General features: G+C 54.6%; 1 protein-coding gene across 2 annotated transcripts; it reads left to right on the forward strand.

The window, feature by feature from the left end:
* The first annotated feature begins 5,718 nt into the window (after positions 1–5,718).
* On the forward strand, positions 5,719–20,761 carry FADS6 (fatty acid desaturase 6). Of its 2 annotated transcripts, none has more exons than XM_044247476.1 (6): positions 5,719–5,753; positions 6,823–6,989; positions 16,027–16,207; positions 16,817–17,004; positions 18,033–18,212; positions 18,799–20,761. In XM_044247476.1, exons 1-6 carry the CDS (start codon positions 5,726–5,728, stop codon positions 18,946–18,948), a joined length of 894 nt encoding a protein of 297 aa, XP_044103411.1. In that variant the 5' UTR covers positions 5,719–5,725; the 3' UTR covers positions 18,949–20,761. The 2 variants fall into 2 exon arrangements, with proteins under 2 accessions (XP_044103411.1, XP_044103410.1); XM_044247475.1 differs by lacking the exon at positions 5,719–5,753 and adding an exon at positions 6,151–6,319.
* Positions 20,762–22,035: the final 1,274 nt, after the last annotated feature.

A 22,035-nucleotide genomic window follows, 5' to 3' on the forward strand; every position in this document is an offset into this window, starting at 1 on the left:
AGTCACCAGCACCCTGGAGGATGGGTGGGTTTAGATGGGGTGCAGGAGTAGAAACAGCTCCCCCGGGAATGAAGATGGTGGTGAGAAGGAGCAACAGCTTCTCAGGCTTTCGGAGGTCAGTGACAGCCAGGCTGGCCGGAAGCAGAAGAGTTGTCAGAGAAGGAGCTAGAACTTGGAGGCTCTCAAAGGCCAAGCTGAGCAATTTGGACCTCAGGCTGCGGGTCAGTGGTCTCCAAAGCGGGGTGTGCACAATTACTGGGGCACAGGAAAAAATATTAAAATGCTCATTGATATTTATCTCACTCTTTTAAATGCCTGTGTTTTATATAAGAAGCTACTAAGCTCAGAGAGGTTGAGTAACTCACCCAAAGCCACACAGCTGGCAAGCGTGTCTGACTCCAAAGCTGTGCTCTTCACATATGCTAAGTCTTATGCAGAAAGGTGAGAGGCTGGACAGGGCCGGAGGCAGGTCTAGGGGAGGCTGGTTGGGAGGAGGAGACAGGCCCCAGCCCTGGCTGTCTCTGCTTCGGCAGCAGGCCAGCAGTCCACTGTGGGCTGAGGTGAAGAAGCCTGCCCGGGCCTGCTCACTGGGGCACCAGAGGCCTGTTGTGAGAAGCCTTGCGGGGAGCCTCAAAGCTGCGGACCTGGCTGGCCCATCACCCAGAGTGTTTTCTCATAATTCATTCTCACTCCCGTGAGCAGGATCCTGGGAGCCAGGAGAGGCAGGACGCTGGGCTGAGAGGTCAGGCCAGGCTGACAGAGAGGAGTGCGGGAGAGTTGGGCAGACCAGGTGCTCCTCCCACCCCTACATGCTCAGCTGCCAAACCCCTAGGCCAAGGAAATAGAGACTCCAGCCCCAATCTGGTTTCCCACACTTAACGCTTTTTTTAAAAAATGTTTTTATTATTATTATTTTTTAAAGATTTATTTTATTATTATTTTTTTATTTGACAAAGAGAGAAAGATCACAAGTACAGAGAGAAGCAGGCAGGGTGGGGGGTGGGGGAGCAGGCCCCCTGCTGAGCAGACAGCCTGATGTGGGACTCGATCCCAGGACTCTGGAATCATGACCTGAGTGAAGGCAGAGGCTTAACCCACTGAGTCACCCAGGCACCCCTCCCACACTTAACTTTTGCTGGGTTTCTGGGTGACATCTACCTTCCAATTTTTACTTCTTAAACAAACCAACAAGCAAGTAAGCAAGCAAAACTCTTACCAATTAGAAAAATAAAGCAAATGTTTTATTTTAAGTTTTTTTTTTTTTTTAAGATTTTATTTATTTGTGAGAGAGAGAGAGCACAAGCAGGCAGAGTGGCAGGCAGAGGCAAGGAGAGAGAAGCAGGCTCCTTGCTGGACTAGGAGCTCAATGCGGGACTTAATCCCAGGACTCTGGGATCATGACTTGAGCTGAAGGTAGCCACTTAACTGACTGAGCCACCCAGGCCCCCCAAAGCAAACTTTTTTTTTTTTAAAGGATTATTTTATTTTATTTTTTAAGATTTTAATTTTTTAAAAATTTTATTTATTTGATAGAGATCACAAGTAGGCAGAGTGGCATGCAGAGAGAGACGGTTGGGGGAAGCAGGCTCCCTGTTGAGCAGAGAGCCCGATGTGGGGCTTGATCCCAGAACCCTGGGATCATGACCTGAGCTGAAGACAGAGGCTTTAATCCACTGAGCTACCCAGGTGCCAGCTATTTTTTAAGATTTTATTCAATTATTTGACAGAGAGAGAGAGAGAGAGAGATCACAAGCAGGCAGAACAACAGGCAGAGAGAGGGAGAAGCAGCCTCCTTGCTGAGCAGAGAGCCTGGTGCGGGGCTCGATCCCAGGACTCTGAGATCATGACCTGAGCCAAAGGCTTAACCCACTGAGCCACCCAGGTGCCCCACCAAAGCAAATGTTTAAATTAAAATGAAATCTACGTATAGAAAACAGCAGTATAGCATCACGAATCTTTACAAATCATGCGCAATCTTTACATCATGATCTGGGTGTTAGTTACCACCCAGGTCAAGAAACAAAACATTTGCCAGCCCCCAGAAACCGTTATAGGACCCCTTGTGGGGTCAAGAGCCATCCTAAGCCTGGTTGTGAATTTTATATGAATGAAATCCAGTGGAGTCTGTGTTCTGCTGTGTTTGGCTCAGTTCAGCGTTCGGTCTGGACTGTGTGTTACACCCCGGCTTGCATACAGTCCACATTTTATTTACCACCGTACTGGTTGGGGATATTTGACTTGTCCCAGGGGCTTGCCTATTTGGAGTTCTGTGGCTCTGAATGTTCCTGCATGTTTCTTTGCATTTCTGCTGAGGGTATACTTAGGACATGCCTGTGTTGAGAGCTCTAATAGCGCTCTTTCCATTTAAAAAGAGAATCTGCCTTCCTGTTTTGTTTTTGCTTTTTTTTTTTTTAAGGTGTCATTTTTAAAAAAATATTTTATTTATTTATTTGACAGACAGAGATCATAAGTAGGCTGGGAGGCAGGCGGGGAGGGGGGAGCAGGCTCCCCGCTGAGCAGAGAGCCTGATGCGGGGCTCGATGCCAGGACCCTGAGATCATGACCTGAGCCGTTTTTGCTTTTGTCAACTCTACTGAAGTATAGTGAACTCTAATAAAACACACTCATTTTGAGGGTCCAGGTGGATGACTTTAGAGCAACATATGCACCCACGTGAACACGACCACGTTCAAGATACAGAACATTTCTATCCTCTCCGAAAGTTTCCTCACGTCCCTTTGCAATTACTGTTCCCCACACCGTTCCCCACCCACCCCTCCCTGGGCAACTGCTGATTTAACTTCTATCGCCATGTATTAGTCCTACTGTTCTTGAACTTCCTAGAAAGGGGATCGCACAGTCAGTACTGTGTTGTCTGGCTTCCCCCCCATGGCATTCGGTCTGTGGGATTCGCGTCAGTCCAGCCACACTTTCGTTTTCCTGGTTTGCCTGTTTCAGGTGCTCCTTTGTATCCAGTGTGTTGTTTCAATGGATCCATTTGTTAACCCTCCTGCGGATGGAGGTTCCAGCTGTTTCCAGTTCGGCTAGAATGAACAAACGCGGCTAGGATCATCGAGATACATGTTTTTATGCGGATACCTGTTTTTATTTCTGTTGGTTTAGTAGCTGGGAGCTGCATTGTTGGGCCATAGTGCAAGTGTGTATTCAACCTTACAGGAAACTGCCAAATTATTATCCAAAGGGTTGTACCACCTTGACCTCTCATCAACCACGAATGAGAGGTCAGTTGCTCCGCATCTCCTTGCCCACATGTAGTGGCCATACAGTAAGTCTGAAGGGTTACCTCATTGGGAGTTTTAATCTGCATTTCCCTAAAGACTAATGGTGTCGAACATCTCTTCTCATGCTCATTAGCCATTTGTACATTTCCCTTGGCGAACTATTTCAGTCCTCCTGATTTTGTGGGGTTTTTAAAAAAGATTTTATTTATTTGATGGAGAGAGAGTGTGAGAGAGCACATGCAGGGGGAGTGGCAGAGGGAGAGGGAGAAGCAGGCTCCTCGCTGAGCAGAGAGCGCGATGTGGGTCTCCATCCCAGCACCCTGAGATCATGACCTAAGCTGAAGGTAGAGGCTTCATGGACTGAACCACCCAGGTCCCCTCAGTCTTCCTGATTTTGATTTCCCTCTCTCCCTTCCTACAGCATCCCTCCCCTGCCATCTACATTCTCAGTACCCTCTTATTTCAGGGTACAGAAACGGTCTCCAAATTAGTCTCTTGCACTTCAGTGGGCTACTCCACTGTGCCCAGTGACCCTTCCCAAACACACTACACAAGTCACTCCCTTGCTCTAAAGGCTGCTATGGCTCCCCAGTCCTGTAGGAACAAGCCCCCATCTCTCAGTCTGCCATTCTCTGTGCCTCCAGCACCTGGTCCCAGCCTTTCTCTCCTGCCTTCCCTAACACTCTCCCAACCCTCTCTATGTCTTGAAGACCCAGAATGCTTTGCGCTCTTCCTTCTCAGGCAGGTGCGAGTCTGTTCCAAATGAAGTCTGCCTCTCTCCTGGGAGGCCGCCAGCCAGCCCTACCTATGGGGATTCCTGGCTCCTGGAGCTCTTCTAACACATGTTTGCCTCTGTTCCTGTTTGACACTCAGCATCACTTTGATGGCCAGAAGGAAGCGGGGGGCTTCTTGGTACTTTCTTCCTACCTTGGTAGGAAGTTTCCTAGTTTGTATGATAAAAGTCATAGAATTCCATCTTTACAAAATAGTATGATCATACTGCACATTAATGTCAAATAAGCTTTTGAAAACTGTACATGTCTTATTCCTGAAAATTCTAATATCTGGGAGGGAGGGACTTGGAGGTAGGGTAAGGTGGGGGAAAAATACCTCCTCCTTCTCTGTCTTAAGAATCTGATATAAAGGGACTCCTGGGTGGCTCAGTCAGTTAAGCATCTGACCTCAGCTCATGTCATGATCCCAGGATCCTGGGATCAAGCCCCATGTCGGGCTCTCTGCTCAGTGGAGAGCCTGCTTCTCCCTCTTCCTCTGCCCTGCCCCTCCTCCCCTGCTCCCCTACTCATGCATGTGCCCTCTCTCACTCTCCCTCTGTCTTAAATAAACAATATATAAATCTTAAAAAAATCTGATATAAACAAAAGATAATTGAATTTGGAGGAGACACCCTGGATTTGAGTTCTAGTTCTGCCATTTAGCGACTTTGGGGTGGATACTGGGCAGAGCAGTTCATCTCTCGGGGCCTCCATGGATTAGACGTGGATGATGTCATCCTTGCGGAGTTGTGGGAAAACATAAAACTTAATAAGGACGTGGAGGCCAATGGTGAAACACACACGTGTGTGTCTGTGTGTGCGCACCTACGTGTGGTGAGAATTGGTCTGTTAGATGCTAGGCCCTTGGAACACTGACCTGGTTAAGAAATCATACCCTTTTACGCAGTATCGGAGGGAGAAGCTCATAGGAATTGGTGAAGGGAGATGTCACCGTAGACAGCAGGAGTCAGTCATTAGGGTCCCCACCCTCCTCCCAGGGCTCTCCTCCACCTCTCTCCTCCTCCTGCTTTTCTTTCTCCTTCCCAAAGATCTCCTCTGAAATGCTGCTGCCCTTGCCATGCCAGACCTCATTTTGAAAGGGACCCATTATGAAACCAGGGGGAATGTAAACCCAAAAAGAGAAAGGCGAACAGAGCCCCAGATGCTGGGAAGGGAGTCTTCAGAGCACAGAGGCTTGTGCCCAGAGGACCTCCAGCACCTCTGGGTGGGGCTGCCAGGATGTGAAGGGGCTACGACAAGTGCTGCTCCCAAGGCAGGGGGGTGGGTGCTGTTTGCATGACCCTGAGCGCGCCTGAGCTCGTGGAATTGCAGAGGGATCCACCTGGAATGATGATGACCTCTGAGTGTCTTTTCTCTAGAGTTATGCCTTCCTCTGTGGTTATTCCTTTTAGAGTGTCTCACTCCGCTAGACCGGAAAGCCAATTCTCCAGGGGTCACCTTTCCTAAAGTCGAGGACCAGAGGGACCCCACACCCCATCTGTCTGGAAAAAGTGAGTCCTTGAACTTTCTGCCCCACAAATTCAAGAACGTTTCTGTGCCGAGAACCGCTCTAGTTACTAAAGACGCAGCCCGAGCGAGAGCGGCCAAGGTAAGGGTCGGCAGACAGCAGCCGGCTGGTGGAGACAGGCCCGGGTCACATGTGGAAATCTGCTAAGCGCTGCTAAGAAAATACACGGCTGGGGGATAAAAATGCTACAGCGGACCCGAGCGGGTGCAGGTACGGGGACGGGAGAATGCGAGGAAGGTGTCTGAAGTCAGGCGGTCAGAGAAGGCCCTGGGGGGGCTTTCCATGGGGGTCTCCGCGCCCCCCTCCTCCGCGGGGGTCGCCGCATTGCCTCCAGCCCCGGCTGCTTCTCGCTACTCGCCAGAGCGCTCCTCCTGCGGCGTTTCTGGTCTCTCCAGCGGGGAAGGCGACCCGGGATCGGGCCGGGTGGCCGCCGCGCGCCGCAGGAGGCGCTCGGGTGCGCAGCACGCACCGTGACACCGAGGGCGGGTGTCTCCGGCTGGCGCGTGACTCCGCCCCGGCCCGCCCTTGCTCGCGCCGTGCGCCTCGCGGGGCGCAGCAGACGGTGCCCGAGTCCTCCCGGGTCGCCCTGGTGGCCGCCGGGCGCGCGGAGCCCATGGAGGCGGCTCGGGACGCCCCCCTGGGGAACGGCGGGGGCGAGGCGCTGCTGGGTGAGCTGGAGGCGCTGGTCCGGGACGTGGAGAGGGCGAGCTCGTGGTGGGAGCGCCACGGCGTGGACTGCGCCATCCTCGCGCTCAGCCTTCTTGCCTTGCCGGCCGGTGAGGAACACGGGACAGGGTGACAGCGGGCCGGGCTGCGGCCGCGGAGCGGGGTGCGGGGTAGGGTGGTGGAGAGGCTGGGGATTGGGGCATGGAGGAGATGGTGCGTGCCGGGGACCCCAGGAAGGAGGGGTTCACCCCAAATCCGAAAGTCTGGTGGCAGTGTCCTGCCCTAGTCCTCAGAGGAAGGGGGCACTGGAAAAGGGGAGGAGGCCCGAGGGCCTGAAGGGCGGTTGGGTTGGGGGGAGGAGGAGTTGAGAGGGATGAGAGGGACTGGGGGAGGGGAGGATGTTCCATGGGGACACCGGGGATGGGGTTTCCCCTGGAACTTTCCTGGTTGGGACCTGGCTCACTCTGCCTGTGGCAGCCCCCAAGTCCCTGGCCCACTTTGGCCTGGGCTGTAGGGGTGGGGGGCCAGGGTATTTGGTCCCAGATCTCCAAGAGCTGGAGGAAAACCCTGCCTACCCCCATGCCCCCATCCCCGTTCTCCTTCCTCCATACAGGGTTCTTATGCCTGCGCTCTGAGAATGTCCTGGCCCTGGGGCTGGGCATTACTATCCTGGGGATGAGCCACTACACACTCACTGTCAAGGGCAGCCACCTGGCCACGCACGGGGCGCTCACAGAGTCCAAAGGCTGGAGCAAGATCTGGGAGCTGTTCTTTGTGGAGGTGAGCCTAGCTGAGAGGGCAGAGGGCGTCCACGCTGGGGGGTGGAGAGCTGCATAAGGAACGGGTGCATCCCCCATGGCAGGGGACCTGGCCTAAGCACCCCAGTTTCTCCAGGGGGCATCTCCTTGCCTCTCTGTGGCACAGGACCCAGTGGACCCGGCTACAACCTTTGAGGTTTCCTGGTTTCACAGTCAGGGAGTAAATTGTGAACCCCTGACAGAGAGGGAGGCGTAACAGGGGCCTGACGGTGTCCCAGCTCTGACCGTGCACCCCTCTGACGCCTGGCAATGCAGAGCCAGCCTGAGGAGCCCCCTGTTCTCCTGACCTTTGCTTCCCCTGAACTGTACCCTCCACTTTCTGCTTCACCTTTTTCCCCTCTGGACATAGCCAGAGGCTTCTGGCCAGCTTGTCCTTTTCTCTGGACTGGAGTCAGGACTTTCTGATTCCTTTGTGCAATTTGCCCCCTCCCCGCCCCTTCCAAGTACATCCTCACCTGGCCGCCCAGGTCCCTTAGGAGCAAACATGAGAGCGGGCACCAGAAGCAGTCCTTTCCTGCCGTGGCTTACTGTGACCAACGAATTCAAATAGTAACTTGACACAATTTTTAAAAAGATTTGATTTATTTGTTTGTCAGAGAGATAGAGAAAGAGCGAGCACAAGCAGGGGGAGCAGCAGAGGCAGAGGGAGAAGCAGACTCCCTGCAGAGCAGGGAACCCGATGTGGGGCTTGATCCCAAGACCCCGGGTGAGATCATGACCTGAGCTGAAAGCAAACGCTTCCTAGACGGAGACACCCAGGCTCCCCAGACTTTATATAACTTTATTAAGGCCTCTACGTGCACGTGCAGACCCACAGATGACATTTCATAAAGTTATACATTTCCTACCTAGGGTTCTCCATTCCCCATTTCTCCCCTCCCCTCCTCTTCCACAGGCACACGTTTCTAACTGCCAACAGCAAGAGAAGCCCAACAGGTTCCCTGTCTTCAGGGTCCATTTCAAGTGGCTTCCCTTCCCAGGGAACCCCTGGGTGTTGATGCTCCCTAGTCTCTGAGGTCTGGAGCTGGGGTCAGATGTCCCATAGCTTGTAGTCAGGGGCAGGGGAGAAGCTGGGGACACAATGGGTAGAATGAGCTCTCTGTGGCCCTTTCAAAGCTGTCCTGAGTGCCAGGAGCCCTGGCGGCAGCGATGGTGAGTAGGTGTTGTGGATTTTGGACTAAGTTACGACAGGGGATTTGGCGGTACAGAGAGAGGACTGTGTCCTCCAAGTTCCCAGAGCAGCTGAATGCCCCGGAGGCCTGGGCTTGTTGGAGGAGAGTGCCCTCCCCCCCTCCCCCCAGCTGCCCAGGCTCCCCAGCAGAAGAGCTGGTGTGTAGTCAGTGTCTGACCCAGGCAGCTTGGTGGCTGTAGGCTCTCTTGTCCCTACGAGCCCCAGGGCGGTGACCTCATCTTTACCTCTTTGTAGGTTTAGCTCTTGGCATGGAGCTGAGCTCTCAGTGGGCATTTCATCAGTATTGGTTGATGATGACTCTGCAGGGGATGTGGGGGCAAGGGAAAGCCGGCTAATGAAGGGTCACCATCTAGAGGCCTAGGAGTCTTTTGTGGTGGGGGAGGCTTGGTTCTTACCTCCTGTGGAGACTGAAGCAGGATGTGTTTTTCTGCCCCACACTGTGTGGTTCGGGCTACCCCCCTGGGGAGGGTCTACTTTCCATTGTGGGGCGCAGGACTCCCCCTACTGCGGGCATTAGTGGGGCAAATGGGGTTCTCAGGGAGGGTGCTGGGCTTGGCAGCCAGGCAGGGGCTGGCTTTAGGGCACAGCTGCAGGGAAAGCCACATGCGCAGCCTTACCGGCCACCTGACCGGGGGCAAGTTACTTAATTCACGGTTGGCTTCCTCATCTGATAAACAGGAATCATGATATCCCTGGCTGGTGGAGCCCGTGCGAGGCTTAAATGGGACCACGGAGATCTGGATTTAGGGCCTGGGCCTGACTCTTGGATTCTCACCAAATGTTGGGGTTGCTTTTTTTTTTCTGGAGGGAGCGTGAGGTCCGCTGCAAGGAGAGGGTTAGCAGTTTTGTTTTTCCTGTGCATTAGTGCAGTTTGTGTTGAACAGAAAGCTTCATGCATTATGCAGAGCTGGACAGACCAAGTGTGTGAGTGTGTGAGTATGTGGGCTTGTGTGTGTGTGCGGGCGCTGAGGGCACTGTTTGCTGAGGCTCTGGCCCACCCCCTGTTCTCTGCATGGCACAAAGGTCAAGTTCTCGCTCCCCGGGACCCTCCTGGACCCCTGACTCCCCACTTCTGCCACGTCCTGTTATCTTCACTCTTTGGTCCTTCTCTCATCGGCTGCCGGCACTCTGCCCAAACCTTGACCCTCAGGAGCCATCATCACTACAGAATGATCTAGTTCTCTAGTCTGGAGCCCCAGGAGTCAGTGAGTGTTACTGGTGTCCCTGGGCACCCAGCTTTGAGTAGGTTTCTCGAAGGGTCTGCTGGCTTGAGCCAGGGGTGGGACAAGGGCCAGGCCCTTTCTGACCGCTTGGATCTGGGGGGAGGGGCAGGCAGGATGGACAGGGCAGTGACATTCTAGTGGCTGTTTCGTTGAGGTAACCTCAGTCATACACAGCTGCCCACACTGGAGTGAACTTCCCTCCGAAGACCCACTTCTGGTCTGCAGGAGAAAGTTCTATTTCTCTTGCTAGTGAGCCTCTGAACCTCTCCCCCGTCCACTGATGGCCATGGCTTACCCTGCAGAAGCACCTGCCCCTCTTTGTTCTACGTTCCCCAGGAAGGGGGTGGGCAGGGTGAAGGGGGGCAGGGCCATCCTTGGTTTAAATCCCACAGCTTGGGAAGGATTGACGCCCCCAAATCAGAGGTTTTAAGAACTTCCCTGTATTTCACTCGCAATCAAGATGCTTCCTGAGTGGGGAGGAACAGGTCAAGCCAGTCACTAAATTCTTTAGTGTGTCTCAACTTCAAACCCTCCTTCTAAAGTCGCCTTTGTGCTGCAGGGCTGGAGTCACAGCGTCCAGGGGAAGCACAGGGAGCCCAGCTCTGCCCTGGGGGAAGGGGTATCACACAGGGGACTTCATTGGGGTCCCGTGTCATGGTGGAAACAGAGCTCAGAAACCCCAGCCTGGTCCTGATTCTTGAATGTTCTCAAGTTCAGTGTGGCCATTTTCTTCTGGGCTCCCTAACCTTTCCTCTGTCTGCACCTGAACCCTGAGGGGTGTTCGTCTGAGTATGCCTGGCTATGAATTTTTAATTTTTTTAATTAAAAAATTTATTTGGAGGGCAAAACTGGATTGTAGTACAAAATATACTTTTGTGAAAAAAAAACCCACAAACTTTAGTTTCTAAATAATTATAGATTCATAGGACTTTGCAAGAATAGGACAGAGAGGTCCAGAGCACCCTTCATCCAGCGTCCCCCATTAGTTACATTTATAATCTTTTTAAAAAAAGATTTATTTATTTAAGGATTTTCTTTATTTAGTTGGCAGAGGGAGGCAGTGAGAGAGAGAGCACAAGCAGAAGAAGAGGGAGAAGCAGGCTTCCTGCTGCTGAACAGGGAGGCCAATGTGGGGCTCGATCCCAGGACTCTGGAATCATAACCTGAGTCACCCAGGCGCCCCCCACTTTTTTTTTTTTTAAGATTTTATGTATTTCTTTGTTTGTTTTATTTTTTATTTTTTTTAAGATTTTATTTATTTATTTGCCAGAGAGAGAGAGAGTGAGCACAGGCAGGCAGAGTGGCAGCAGAGGCAGAGGGAGAAGCAGGCTCCTCGCTGAGCAAGGAGCCTGACGTGGGACTCGATCCCAGGACGCTGGGATCATGACCTGAGCCGAAGGCAGCTGCTTAACCAACTGAGCCACCCAGGCGTCCCTGTTTGTTTATTTTAGAGAGAGGTCAAGCAAGTGGGGGGAGGAGCAGAGGGAGAGGGACAAGCAGATTCCACACTGAGCATGGAGCCCGACTGGGGACTCGATCCCATGACCGTCACATTGTGACCTGAGCCAAAATCAAGAGTTGGATGCTTAACCCTCTGAGCCACCCAGGCACCCCTTTTTATATAACATTTATATTTATATAAGTGACACTAGTGTAAGTGTCTTTCAATAGCCAAACCAGGAAATTGACATTGGTACTCTGTGTGTGTGTGTGTGTGTGTGTCTGTCTGTCTGTCTCCGCCATTTTATCATGTGTAGATCTGCCAAATGGAGTTTCAAGCAGCCCCCCACCTCACTGACCCCAGCTTTGGTGTGGCTTCCTCAAGGATGAGCCCCAGGTCTCTAGGAAGGGGGTTCTCATGGCAATTCCAACTCTTGTGGGTCTGTAAAGCCTGGCTCCCGGTGGTGGGGACCGCAGTGGGCTCCCATATGGCCCCTCAGAGGCAAAGGACCCTGGAGCAGGCCCAGGCGAGTGTGGATGGCAGCCCGAGGGGGAAGGACCGCAGCCTTGAGGGAAGGGCTCAGGGAGAGGAAGGCCCGGCAGCGGCTGCCCAGCTGCGAGGATGCCGGTTTGAGGAGGGACATCGGGGGTGGGACGGCGTCTGTCCAGGCTGAGTGCCAGTGGCCGATCAGTGCTCCCCACGTCACTGAGCTTCTCCTCCCTGCCACGCCCTCCACTGGGTGCTGGGGACACAACGGTGACCCAGACCTGCTTCTCATTCCCCAGGGGCTCTGAGTCAGGTGGGGAAACAGATACACATGAATGAGACGGAAGTAATAAAAATCCCGATTCTATCAGCGGACACCTACTGGGCGCCTCCTGGGAACTTCACACGAATTACTGCATGTAGTGGGCACGCCTCCCTGTACGGTGGAAGCTGTTATTACCTCCACTTCGTAGATGCGGAAACACGGGTCTGGGAGGATCAGCCGCTTGGCCAAGGCTGCTCAGCTCGTGGTTCGCGGTGCAGCCCGGGACGTGACCGGGAGCAGGTGGTGGGAGCCTGTGAGCACAGAGCGAGCATGACAGGGACACGGGGCCGTATCTCCAGACATCTTTGCTGTTGTGACTGGTGTGTGTGTGTGTGTGTGTGTGTGTGTGTGTGCGGGGCACCTCATGCGTAGAGGTCAGGGGGTGCATTTGGGATGTGCCTCTACAAGAAAAGAACTGGACGTTTCTCTGAAATTTGAATTTATCTGAGTGTCCTGTACATGACCTGACACACTATTGCTGAGCCGCGGGGAGCCCCAGAGGCCCTCCTCCACTGAAGCCAACATGAAAGGGCTCCTCAGCTCCTGGGAAGCAGTGAGAGAGGGGCCAAAGGGGGCCCAGGGCCTGTCCTCCCTGAGAGCAGCTGGCCCAGGGTCAGCCAGGCGCCTTTCTTTCCCATCTGGTCCGTGCTTGTTGCCCCCTCGTCCCTGTGTCCCTCTCTGGGGTGATGCCACCAGGCACCACACCTTAGCTGCCTGCCCCCCGCCCCCCCCACCCGACCTGGTCATAGTCCTTGATCCCTCCTGCTCCTCCCGCCCCTCCCCCTTCCCAGATCCTGTCCCTCACGCCTGCCTGTCCTGTTCCCTTTCCAGCAGCCGGCAGCCCATCCCCTGTCTTGTCCTGCCCCTCCCTTCCAAACCAGTAGAATGACCTATTTATAACCCAACTTTGACTGCACCATAATTTTATCAGGATGCATTTTAATCCTGCAGAGTATTGTCTGTTTAAAAAAATTAATTAAAATATTCAAGGACACATAAGAGATCAAGGGCTTCTCTTTGGTTCCGGGAGGAAAATGGGGACCTGGGGGTGAGGTAGGAGGGAGACCTGTCACTGTGGGCTTTGTGAATTCCGAATTATGTAAACATATTACCTATCCAGAAAATAGGTTTTCTCGAACTGCTGCCTTAGCTATTCGTAATCTTTGGGCACCGGCAGAGGTCTGAGGAGGCTTCGGTGCACAGACCGGTAAATGAAGGAAGTCACTGATGAGAGACTTGGAGTCCCTGATGTTTAGCAAGAGGATTTACGAGCCCCCCCCACACTCTGGCCACTTGCCTCACCTGAGTGCTGCTAAGAGATTGGGGCCCGTAAGTCTTCCTGAGGGGCACAGAGTACGGCCACCTCAAGAAGCAACACCAGCCTTGAGGCCCCTGGCTGGTCCCGTTGGTGGAGCGTGTGCCTCTTGATCTCAGGTTGGGTAGAGAGATTACTTTATTTATTTTTTTAAAGATTTTATTTATTTATTTGACAGAGAGAGATAGATCACAAGTAGGCAGAGAGGCCGGCAGAGAGAGAAGGAGGGGAAGCAGGCTCCCTGCTCCATGACCGGAGCCGAAGGCAGAGGCTTAACCCACTGAGCCACCCAGGCGCCCTGAGAGATAACTTTAAAAAAAAAAAGAAAAGAAAAAGGAAGGAAGAAAGAAAGAAAGAAGCAGCACCAGCCTTGTGGCTTCTGCAACCTTCCCCGGGTGTCCATATGGAATCCTCTCGGGCAAGACCTCTGCCTAACCCTGGAGAGCAGGCCAGTCTGTTTTGCAGTTCCCCAGGCAGCACTGGGCCTCTCCTGTGCCCTTCGGTGTCCAGTGTCGGTGCACGGGGGCCACGCTGCGGTCTGTCTACTGTCCTCTCTCCCAGCCCAGATCCACCCCCTCCTTTCCTTTAGGGAATGAACATCCAGATGGGAGTAAGAATTCCAGTGTTATGGAAATAGCCCCAAATCTGTTCTTATTCACATAAAAAGGCCCACCACACACAGACTCTGGAAGTGTGAGTTGAGTCCCATGTAGCTTACTCGTCCGCCCAGCCTCCACCTCCATCCTGGGGTCTGGCCACGTAGCTGAGTGGCTGACAGAGGACCCCACCAGGTCCCTGGGGGCCAAGTTCTTTTTTTTTTTTTTTTTTTTACGATTTTATTTATTTATCTGCCAGAAAGAGAGAGAGAGGGAGGGAGAGGGCACAAGGAGGCAGAGCGGCAGGCAGAGGGAGAGGGAGAAGTAGGCTCCCCACTGAGCAGGGAGCCTGATGTGGGACCTGATCCCAATCAAGTCCCCTAGCCGAAGGCGGGCGCTTAACCGACTGAGCCACCCAGGTGTCTCCTGGGGGCCAAGTTCTTACCACGCTCAGTCCTGCTCAGGTGTGGGGTCGTTGGTGGCAATGCTATTTTGAATAGCATTCAGAATATTCTGCGCACAGAGGGGGAGCCTGTTGTGCCAGAAGGAAAGGCAACTTTGTCCCCCCCCCCCGCAGCCTACAGGTGCCATGGGCCCTTGAAACAGAAAAGCACAGAAGGAGCAATTCAAAACAGTTGCTTCTTGGGGCACCTGCGTGGTTCAGTTTGTCAAGTATCTGCCGTTGGCTCAGGTCACGATCTCCAGGTCCTGGAACCCGGGACCAAGCCCTGTGTCAGTCCCCCTGCTCAGCGTGGACTCTGCTTTTCCCTCTGCCTCCCCCACCCAGCTCATGCTCATGTTCTCAAATAAGTAAATAAAATATTTTTTAAAATATATGATTTCTTTAAAAGAATAAATAAAAATAGTTGTTTCCTCCGATTACACGGGATAGAACCTTGAGGTTCAAAACACACACTGCGGGCCTTGGACGGAGGCAGGCTGGCCTCGGAGGATGTCCTGCCAGATCCCAGCTGCAGCCCCTGAGCCCACCGCTGAAGCCTCTGGTGGTAACTTGGACCCCCCCATGTGGCCCCCGTGGGCGCATGCCCTGGACACCAGCAGGCCTGGGCCAGCTACCTCGAGGGAGAGCAGAGCGCTTCCTCCTGCTCCCGGGGACTGCACAGCAAGGCTTTGAGGGGTCGACACTTACCTTCCCAGCCTCCGCCTCCTGAGGGGCCCGGGCAGAGCTGGTCTGGCGGATGGGTCTCTTGTAAAACCGTGGCAGTCACGTCACTAGCTGTGGTCCTCGGTGTCCTTCAGAGGGAGTGTCCGGCTACATTTTGGCGCCATTTCAGTCCAAGGGAGAAAGTCCCTGCAGACGGGGCATGGAGACAATGTCGTCCCTGATTTGCCTTCTTCTGGCTTTGCCTCTGCTGCCTGGACCCAGAAGCCCGGGTTTCTGTTCACTTGTAGTCAGTGGCTCGTCTCGGGGGTCTTGTGGCTTATCTTGGGTGGATTCTGGGTTCCACTCCTCCCTCTGCCACCTTCCCGAGGGACCGGGGGTGGTCATATGGCCTCTCTCTGCGTCCGTTTCTGCTTCTGTCAACTGTGGATGATAAGGCGGCTGACTCGCTTGGCTTGGAAGCTGGTACGGTTCGCCCCTGCAAAGTGCAGGACGCGGGGAGTGAGGCTCACTGCGATCGATTGGGACTAGGAAACGCTTTATGTTTTTCTGGAAACAGGCAGGCAGCCTCTTCCATGACATCAGCCAAATCTTACGGCCTGGATAAAATATGGGAGGAGGCTGACATCTGCATTTTAATTTGCATATATCTGCATAAGAAACACTTTGTACCTCTTTTGCCCTCAGAATGATGGCCCTTGTTGGAGTCCCGGAGCTGGAGCCTCTGTCCCCTGGCTGCTCCCGGGCAGTTTGGAAGAATCCCACAAGGGCAAGGGTGTGTGCCAGACAAGTCACTCCTGGGGAGACGTTCACACTTAGCCCCCACCGGGGCACCTTGCCCTGGGAGCCACCCTCACGGATAGACCGCTCCTCACCCCTCCCCTTGCTGCTGGGGGGCTTCGAATGCACAGCAGCCCTGTGACGACATGATGTTTCCAAGAGCATCAGGCATGACGTCACTGCAGTTGGAGCTGTACCTCCGTCATGCCTGATCCTGCCGATGGCCCCCCGAGGCTTGCAGGCTTGCCTGGGCAGTCAGGGGCAGAGTGGCCGCTGGGGCTGGCCTCCCACCTCCAAACACTCAGCATCGCCACGCCAAGTGGACGCTGCCACTCTGCTGTCGTGGACACCCGAGCGCTGATGGTCCGATTGGCTCGGGGAGAGTTGGGGGTGTAGGGCAGGAAGGCTCTGGAGACGCAGGATCCCAGGGTGGGTGGGTGTTCTTGAGGCTCGTGGGGTCCACTCTGCTTGACCGTGCATGCTGAGGACCCCGGTGCCCTCTCTGAGCCCTCCTCCAGGTCTGCTCGGCCTTCAGCGCAGAGTATGCCAAGTACGGACACGTCAAGATGCACCACGGTTACACCAACGTGCTGGGCCTGGGGGACTCGAGTACGTGGCGGCTGCCTTGCCTCAACCGCTTTGTGTACATGTTCCTTGCTCCTCTCTTGATCCCCGTCATAACCCCGCTGGTGGCAGTTGGTGAGTACACCAGGGCCGCGCCCTGCCCAGAGCGGGTTCCTTACTTCCCTTCCTGCCTTCCTGGAGCCTGCTCGTGGGGCAAGGGCTGGGAGCCCCGAGTTAAGACCAGACACTTTCTGAGATAGCCAGGCAGGGCGGAAGGAGCCTTGCACCCAGGGCCAGGTCTGGCTCTGCCACTGATGGCCATAGGCAGGTCACGTGACCGCTCTGACTTGGGTTCTTACCTGGTCCTGAAGGCGGGGTGTGAAGGCATCGTGAGGTCATAGATGCAAAAATACTTCCTGGATGCCTTGTGCTGTGTTGCATGTGAGGGGTCGTAATATTACGGGAGCGATACCATCTGGTGGCAGGAGGGGCTGGAGGGCAGCCAGCCCCGGGTGCCAGCCCCTGGTGGCACTGACCACTTCTTAGCACAGTGGCCTTCGTCAACTTGCTTAACTTCCTTATTCATAAGAGGGGCAAATGGACTTTTTGGGGCTGTGAGGGTGAACAGATTGCCCTAGTTAGCCCACTAGCTAGCACCCATGGGCCAACAGGGAGCCAGCTTTGTGGGATCTGAACGTCACTGCCCCCCCACCCCCACACTTGATTTCTTGCTCCCTCTGGCAGAGCGGCTGAGGAAGGTGGAGCTCAGGTCCGCTGTGTGCACGCTGGGCCTGATTTCCCTGGGCCTCTACGCTCACTACTGGCTGCTTCGGAACATGTCTGGCTTCAGGAGCCCCGGCTCGGCCCTGCTGTGCATGCTCGTCACCAGATCACTGCTGGCCCACCCTTACCTTCACGTCAACATCTTCCAGGTGAGGCCTCCCCGACCGGGACCGCCGGCTAGACTCGGGGTTCTGGGGAAAGAGAGAGAGGCATCGGCCCCCACCTCCCGCCCCCACCTCTCTGTGGGTTATCAGAGTCTGGGTTTCAGGTAGAGAGTTTGCTTCTCTTCACCGGTGGCTGCCATTCACCATTCACGTGTGGATCGGGGATGGAAGATTCAAGAAACTTCTCTGCCTAGGGCACTTGACGAGGTCCTGTGGAGACACAAGTGATTAGGACCTCATCTCCCGCCCTCCGGACACTTACTGTGATAGGCCCAAGTGACATGAGCTGTGGGTCATCACTGAGGCCCTGATGCAGGCCGCGAGGCTGGAGGAGCCGGAGTTGGGAGGTCTTCATGGGAGGCTGGGGGCTCAGCGCTCAGACCCAGGGCCATTTCCATGGGGACGCGTCTCTGCTCCCTGGACATGAAGACGAGTCGCGTGAAGGTGAGAGCGTCCTTCACGCCCCCGTCCCAGTACTGGCCACGCTGCCCGTGGTGACTTCACCTCGGCCCGGCCGCCTGTCCCCGCCCTGTCCTGCTGCAGCGGGCACTCCAGATCACTTCCGAATCCCTGAGAGGAGGCGCTTATCCATACTTGTTGATTGCAAAATTTGCACAAACTTGATCTTGAATCCTGAGCGGGATTTTGATTAGTGAAAAGAGAGAGAGCAGAGAAGGTCTCCGGGATGAGACAAAGGCATAGACACATGAGAGTGAGCGGAGGAAAGTCACGGTCATCTCAGGACCATGGGGTCCAAAGGGGTGTCCAAGCCAAGCCCCTCCTTGTAGAGATGCAGAGAGAGGCCTAGAGATGGGTGAGATGGAGCTCAGAGCACAGACAGGAGAGTCCCCACCTCCTCTCGTTTCCCCAGGTCCCGCCAGAGCGGGAGTGAGGGAGGCAGAGGGACCCACTGGGTCCCCAGGTGGTAGGCGAGGATGTCCGGGGCAGGGGGTGGGGGTGGGGGCAGGGCTGCCTGGCCTTGGCCGAGGGTGTGACCCACGTGTCTGTTGCAGCACATCGGGCTGCCCATGTTTTCCCGGGACAAGAAGCCCCGGCGGATTCACATGATGAGCCTGGGCGTGCTGAACCTGCCCCGGCTGCCGGTGCTGGACTGGGCGTTCGGCCACTCCCTCATCAGCTGCCACGTGGAGCACCACCTCTTCCCCTGGCTCTCTGACAACATGTGCCTGAAGGTCGGTGGCAGTTGGGCTGGTGGGCTTGTGATGAAGGGGCTATCTGAGGGCAGAGGGCAGTGCAGCCCGGGTCCCCCAGCTGGCCTGGTCAGAGGTCCCCTGAAGGCCAGCCCTGTGCACCAGCAGCGGTGTACGTTTCCCATCACAGACTTATGGGTTCCTTACTCGCACTGTGACTCTGGGCAAGTTAACCGAATGTCCAGGAGCCTCTGCTTCCTCACCTGGGTGATTAGAGTAAGCAGTGCTTGTTGGCAGGCTTTCAGGGTGAAATGAGATGGATCTGAAATGCTGGGCACGCAGGCCGTGCTTGGCAAAGGGAACTACAGCTTTTATCCCGTCTGCCAAGGAGGACTGTCATACAGTTGGGCACCCTGGTGGGGAGGAGGTGGGGGAGAAGCCCCACCCCCCTTTCCCTTGCCTCCTGGGAGGGGAGAGGCAGGAATTCCCCCTGCCCCTAGGCTCCTCCAGAGCCTCGTGGGACACTGCGGTGACAGGAGCTTGGGCTGGCAGGAGGAAGAGCCCCAGGAGGAGGGGGCTGCCCCCAGTCCTGGCTCAGCGGCCTCTCCTCTTGTCTGTCTCCTGGCAGGTGAAGCCTGTGGTGTCCGGGTTCCTCCGTGAAAAGCAGCTGCCGTACAACGAGGACTCTTACCTGGCTCGATTCAGGCTGTTTCTCAATCGCTACGAGGAGTTCATGGTGCAGACCCCTCCCATCACCGAACTGGTGGGGTTGCAGTGAGGGGTGGGCCGCACAGTCACCCTGCACCCTCTCCCTGGCCCAACCCTAGCTCTCTTGCTTCTGCTAGCCTGCCCTCACTCCAGGAGGGCCTGGGCCCTCCCCCAGTGCGGTGGCTGGGTTGCTGGTGGTGGTGGAGTGGGGAGGCACTGGGGCCAGTGAGGCGGAGTGCTCCAGCTGGGATTTCTGGGGGGTAACCTGCCTTGCTTGCTTTTCTGGGGTTTGAGGGATATCCGGGGGAAAGGAGTAATAGCGGCTGGGCGTTCTGGTCAGTTTGGACCTCAGCCGACCTTATCTCAGGGCTAAACAGCTGGATTCCTCTCCTGCTGTGTCTGAGCCTCTGTAGGGTTAAGGGAAGGTGATGGGCGGGGGTGGGCCCTGTGCAGGGGGAGCTGAGGAGAGAGAAGGGTCAGTCCCTCAGTTAGGGCCTCCCATGTGCCAGGAGAGCCCGTGATTGGCTGGCCACTGCTTCTTCCTGCGTCCTTTGAGGCTCTGGCTGCTAAGGAGCCCTCTCCCCGGGAACCACAGGGGGAGGTTACTTTTGGCAGACTTCCTGGGTGTCTCAGCCAGAGAAGCCTCCACAAGCCACAGGCTCGGCAGCTCCCAACACCTGCAACGTCAGGGAAATCAAAGTGTATGTGTTTTGTGGGGAGAGCACTGCAGGGGCAATGAGGGCATAAATAAGAGTGTAAATAGCTTTGAGCTTGACCTTGGCTAGTTCGAGCAAAAGTCTGCTTTGTTCCATGATGTTTAGAAGAGGCGGCCCTGAAAGAAGTATCAACTGCAAAGAGAGAAATTGCTGGGAGCGTAGCTGAGGCTGGAGGGAGCGATGGGCTCAGGGCCTGGAGTACAGACAGGCTTAGAGCGGAGAGGAAGGAGGACAGGGTGCAGGTACAAGGGCTTGGAGTCACGAGCAGCGCTTGGCTGTGAACAGGTGCCTGCCGCCTGGGAGGGAGGCAAAGATCCAGGGCGTCACCGATGCCAACCAGAGGAGGGAGGCAGCGGGCTAGAGACACCACTGAGAGTCACCAGAAGTGGGCAGCCTGGAGCGAGGGCTGGGGGCCACCCTAAAGAGTGGCTGAATGACAGGGCACAAGGATGGGCCCAGCTGGAGACTGAGGGAGGGACAGAGGAGGAGGCCAGGCCTATGACAGGAGCCCAGAGCAGTTCATTCAAAGCAGGGTTTCTTGTGTGGGTAGTACTGACATGGCCGGATTGTTCTTTGTCCCTGGGCCCCGTCCTGGGCATCCCAGGATGTTGAACAGCCGGGGAGCTTCTGCCCACAGGGATGCCAGGAACACATGTTGTGACAATCAAACATGTCTCCAGACATTGCCAACTACCTGTCCCCTAGGGGGCGAAATCATCTCTGGCTGAGACCACTCGAGTCATGTTCTGAGCACACAACTGCCTTGTTTCCCAGTGAAGCCTTTGGACGGGGTGGAGGGCAGGCCAGCGCTGCTGATGGGGCAGCTAAATGCGGCAGATGGGATGGACAGAGGGGTGAGACAGCAGGCCACGCCATCCTCTAAGCCTGGTCCCAGACGCCAACCCATCTCTGGTGTGGCTCCGCTGTCCCCCCAGATCTATGCCCTACCCCCCTCTTCTTCTCCAGCCTGCCTCCCTCTACAAAAGACCGCAGCTTCTGCCGGGCACCCTTTCCTATAGCGAGGGACTCTCACTACTTCTGAAACTGCTCCCTCTTTCTGCTTCTTCGGGGCCTGGGGCCACCGTTGGTAACCAAGGGTGCTTCCCCATTCCCTAGATCCTGCCCACGCCTCAGTTCAAAGTTCCTTCATTAAACTCTTTTCAGTCAGCCCTTCTGAGCGCGCCATCTGTTTCCTGCCGGGAGGTGGACCTATAGAGCCGAGTTTTGGATCCAAGCAGTCCTTTTGGAACAGCAAAGGGTTGGCAGCCTTCGCAGCCCGCTGCTTTGCTATACATTATTACCGCTCTTTTGAAATCCATTAGCAGCTCAGAAATGGCCCTCAGGTCTGGGTATGGGATTAATCAAACTGCTAATTCTCCACATGAAAAAATGCAATGTCAGAAAAGCTCCATGGCACAGTCCTGGCTAATGATCAAAAGCATCTAATCCATACCGATGACTCATTGTTATTGATCTGGGCCTGAGTGGGGAGTGGGGAGTGGGCAGCCCCGGTACCAGACCTGACAGCACCACAGGAGCCCGAGAACAATGCACTAAGGATGTGGGCTGGGAATGCATGTGGCTTGAGGGGGAAGGCAGAGGTGACAGGAGAGAATGAAGCCCTCCCTGGGCTCTACAGAGACCTAAGGTCTAATTTACAGAGGTATATGGGAGGTGATAATATTGATGTTGATGATAGCTAACGTTTTCAGAACTTACAGCAAAGATTTTTTTTGAGAGGGGGGAGGGAGGGACAGAGGGAGAGGAAGAAAGAGAATTCCAAGCAAGCTCCACACCCAGCTTGGAGCCCCATTCGGGGCTTGATCCCATGACCCTGAGATCATGACCTGAGCTGAAACCAAGAGTCGGACGCTTAAGTCACAACTACTGAAACACAACTACTTAAAGCACATTGAGCCACAGAAAATATGGAAAGAAGTGAGCATGACTGTGTGCCCATAAAACTTCTTTTGAAGTTTAAGTAATTTTCACATGCCACAAGATATCATTCTTCACAATTCTTCATGCCACAAGATATTATTCTTCACAATTCTCATGCCACAAGATATTATTCTTCACAATTCCATTTAAGAATGGAAAACCATTAGCTTGCACTAGTAGGAAAACAGGTGGTAGGCAGCATTCGGCCTGCAAGCCATAGTTTGCTTTCTCCTGGTCTAGTGGGACAGGCACAAAATACAATGACTTAGTAAAAACCAGAAGAGTATTTACTTCTCAGTAGGAGAGACGGGAAGTGACAAGGAGAGGCACATGTCCCATTTCTTGATTTCTTGAACCAGATGCTGGTTTATAGGTTTACACCTTGTCAGTTTATGTTTGTGATTTGTGCACTTTTCTGTTTGTCAGACTTCAATAAAAGACAGTTAAAAAATGGGGGCGCCTGGGTGGCTCAGTGGATTAAGCCTCTGCCTTCGGCTCAG

This window comes from Neovison vison, chromosome 5 (genome assembly GCF_020171115.1).
Source record: "Neovison vison isolate M4711 chromosome 5, ASM_NN_V1, whole genome shotgun sequence".
Taxonomy (NCBI): Eukaryota; Metazoa; Chordata; class Mammalia; order Carnivora; family Mustelidae; genus Neogale; species Neogale vison.

Coding starts and splice junctions, on each gene's coding strand:
- FADS6 (XM_044247475.1), top strand. CDS start 6,157: ATGGAGGCGGCTCGGGACGCCCCCCTGGGGAACGGCGGGGGCGAGGCG. Junction 6,320..6,822: donor CCTTCTTGCCTTGCCGGCCG/GTGAGGAACACG, acceptor TCCTCCATACAG/GGTTCTTATGCCTGCGCTCT. Junction 6,990..16,026: donor GGGAGCTGTTCTTTGTGGAG/GTGAGCCTAGCT, acceptor GCCCTCCTCCAG/GTCTGCTCGGCCTTCAGCGC.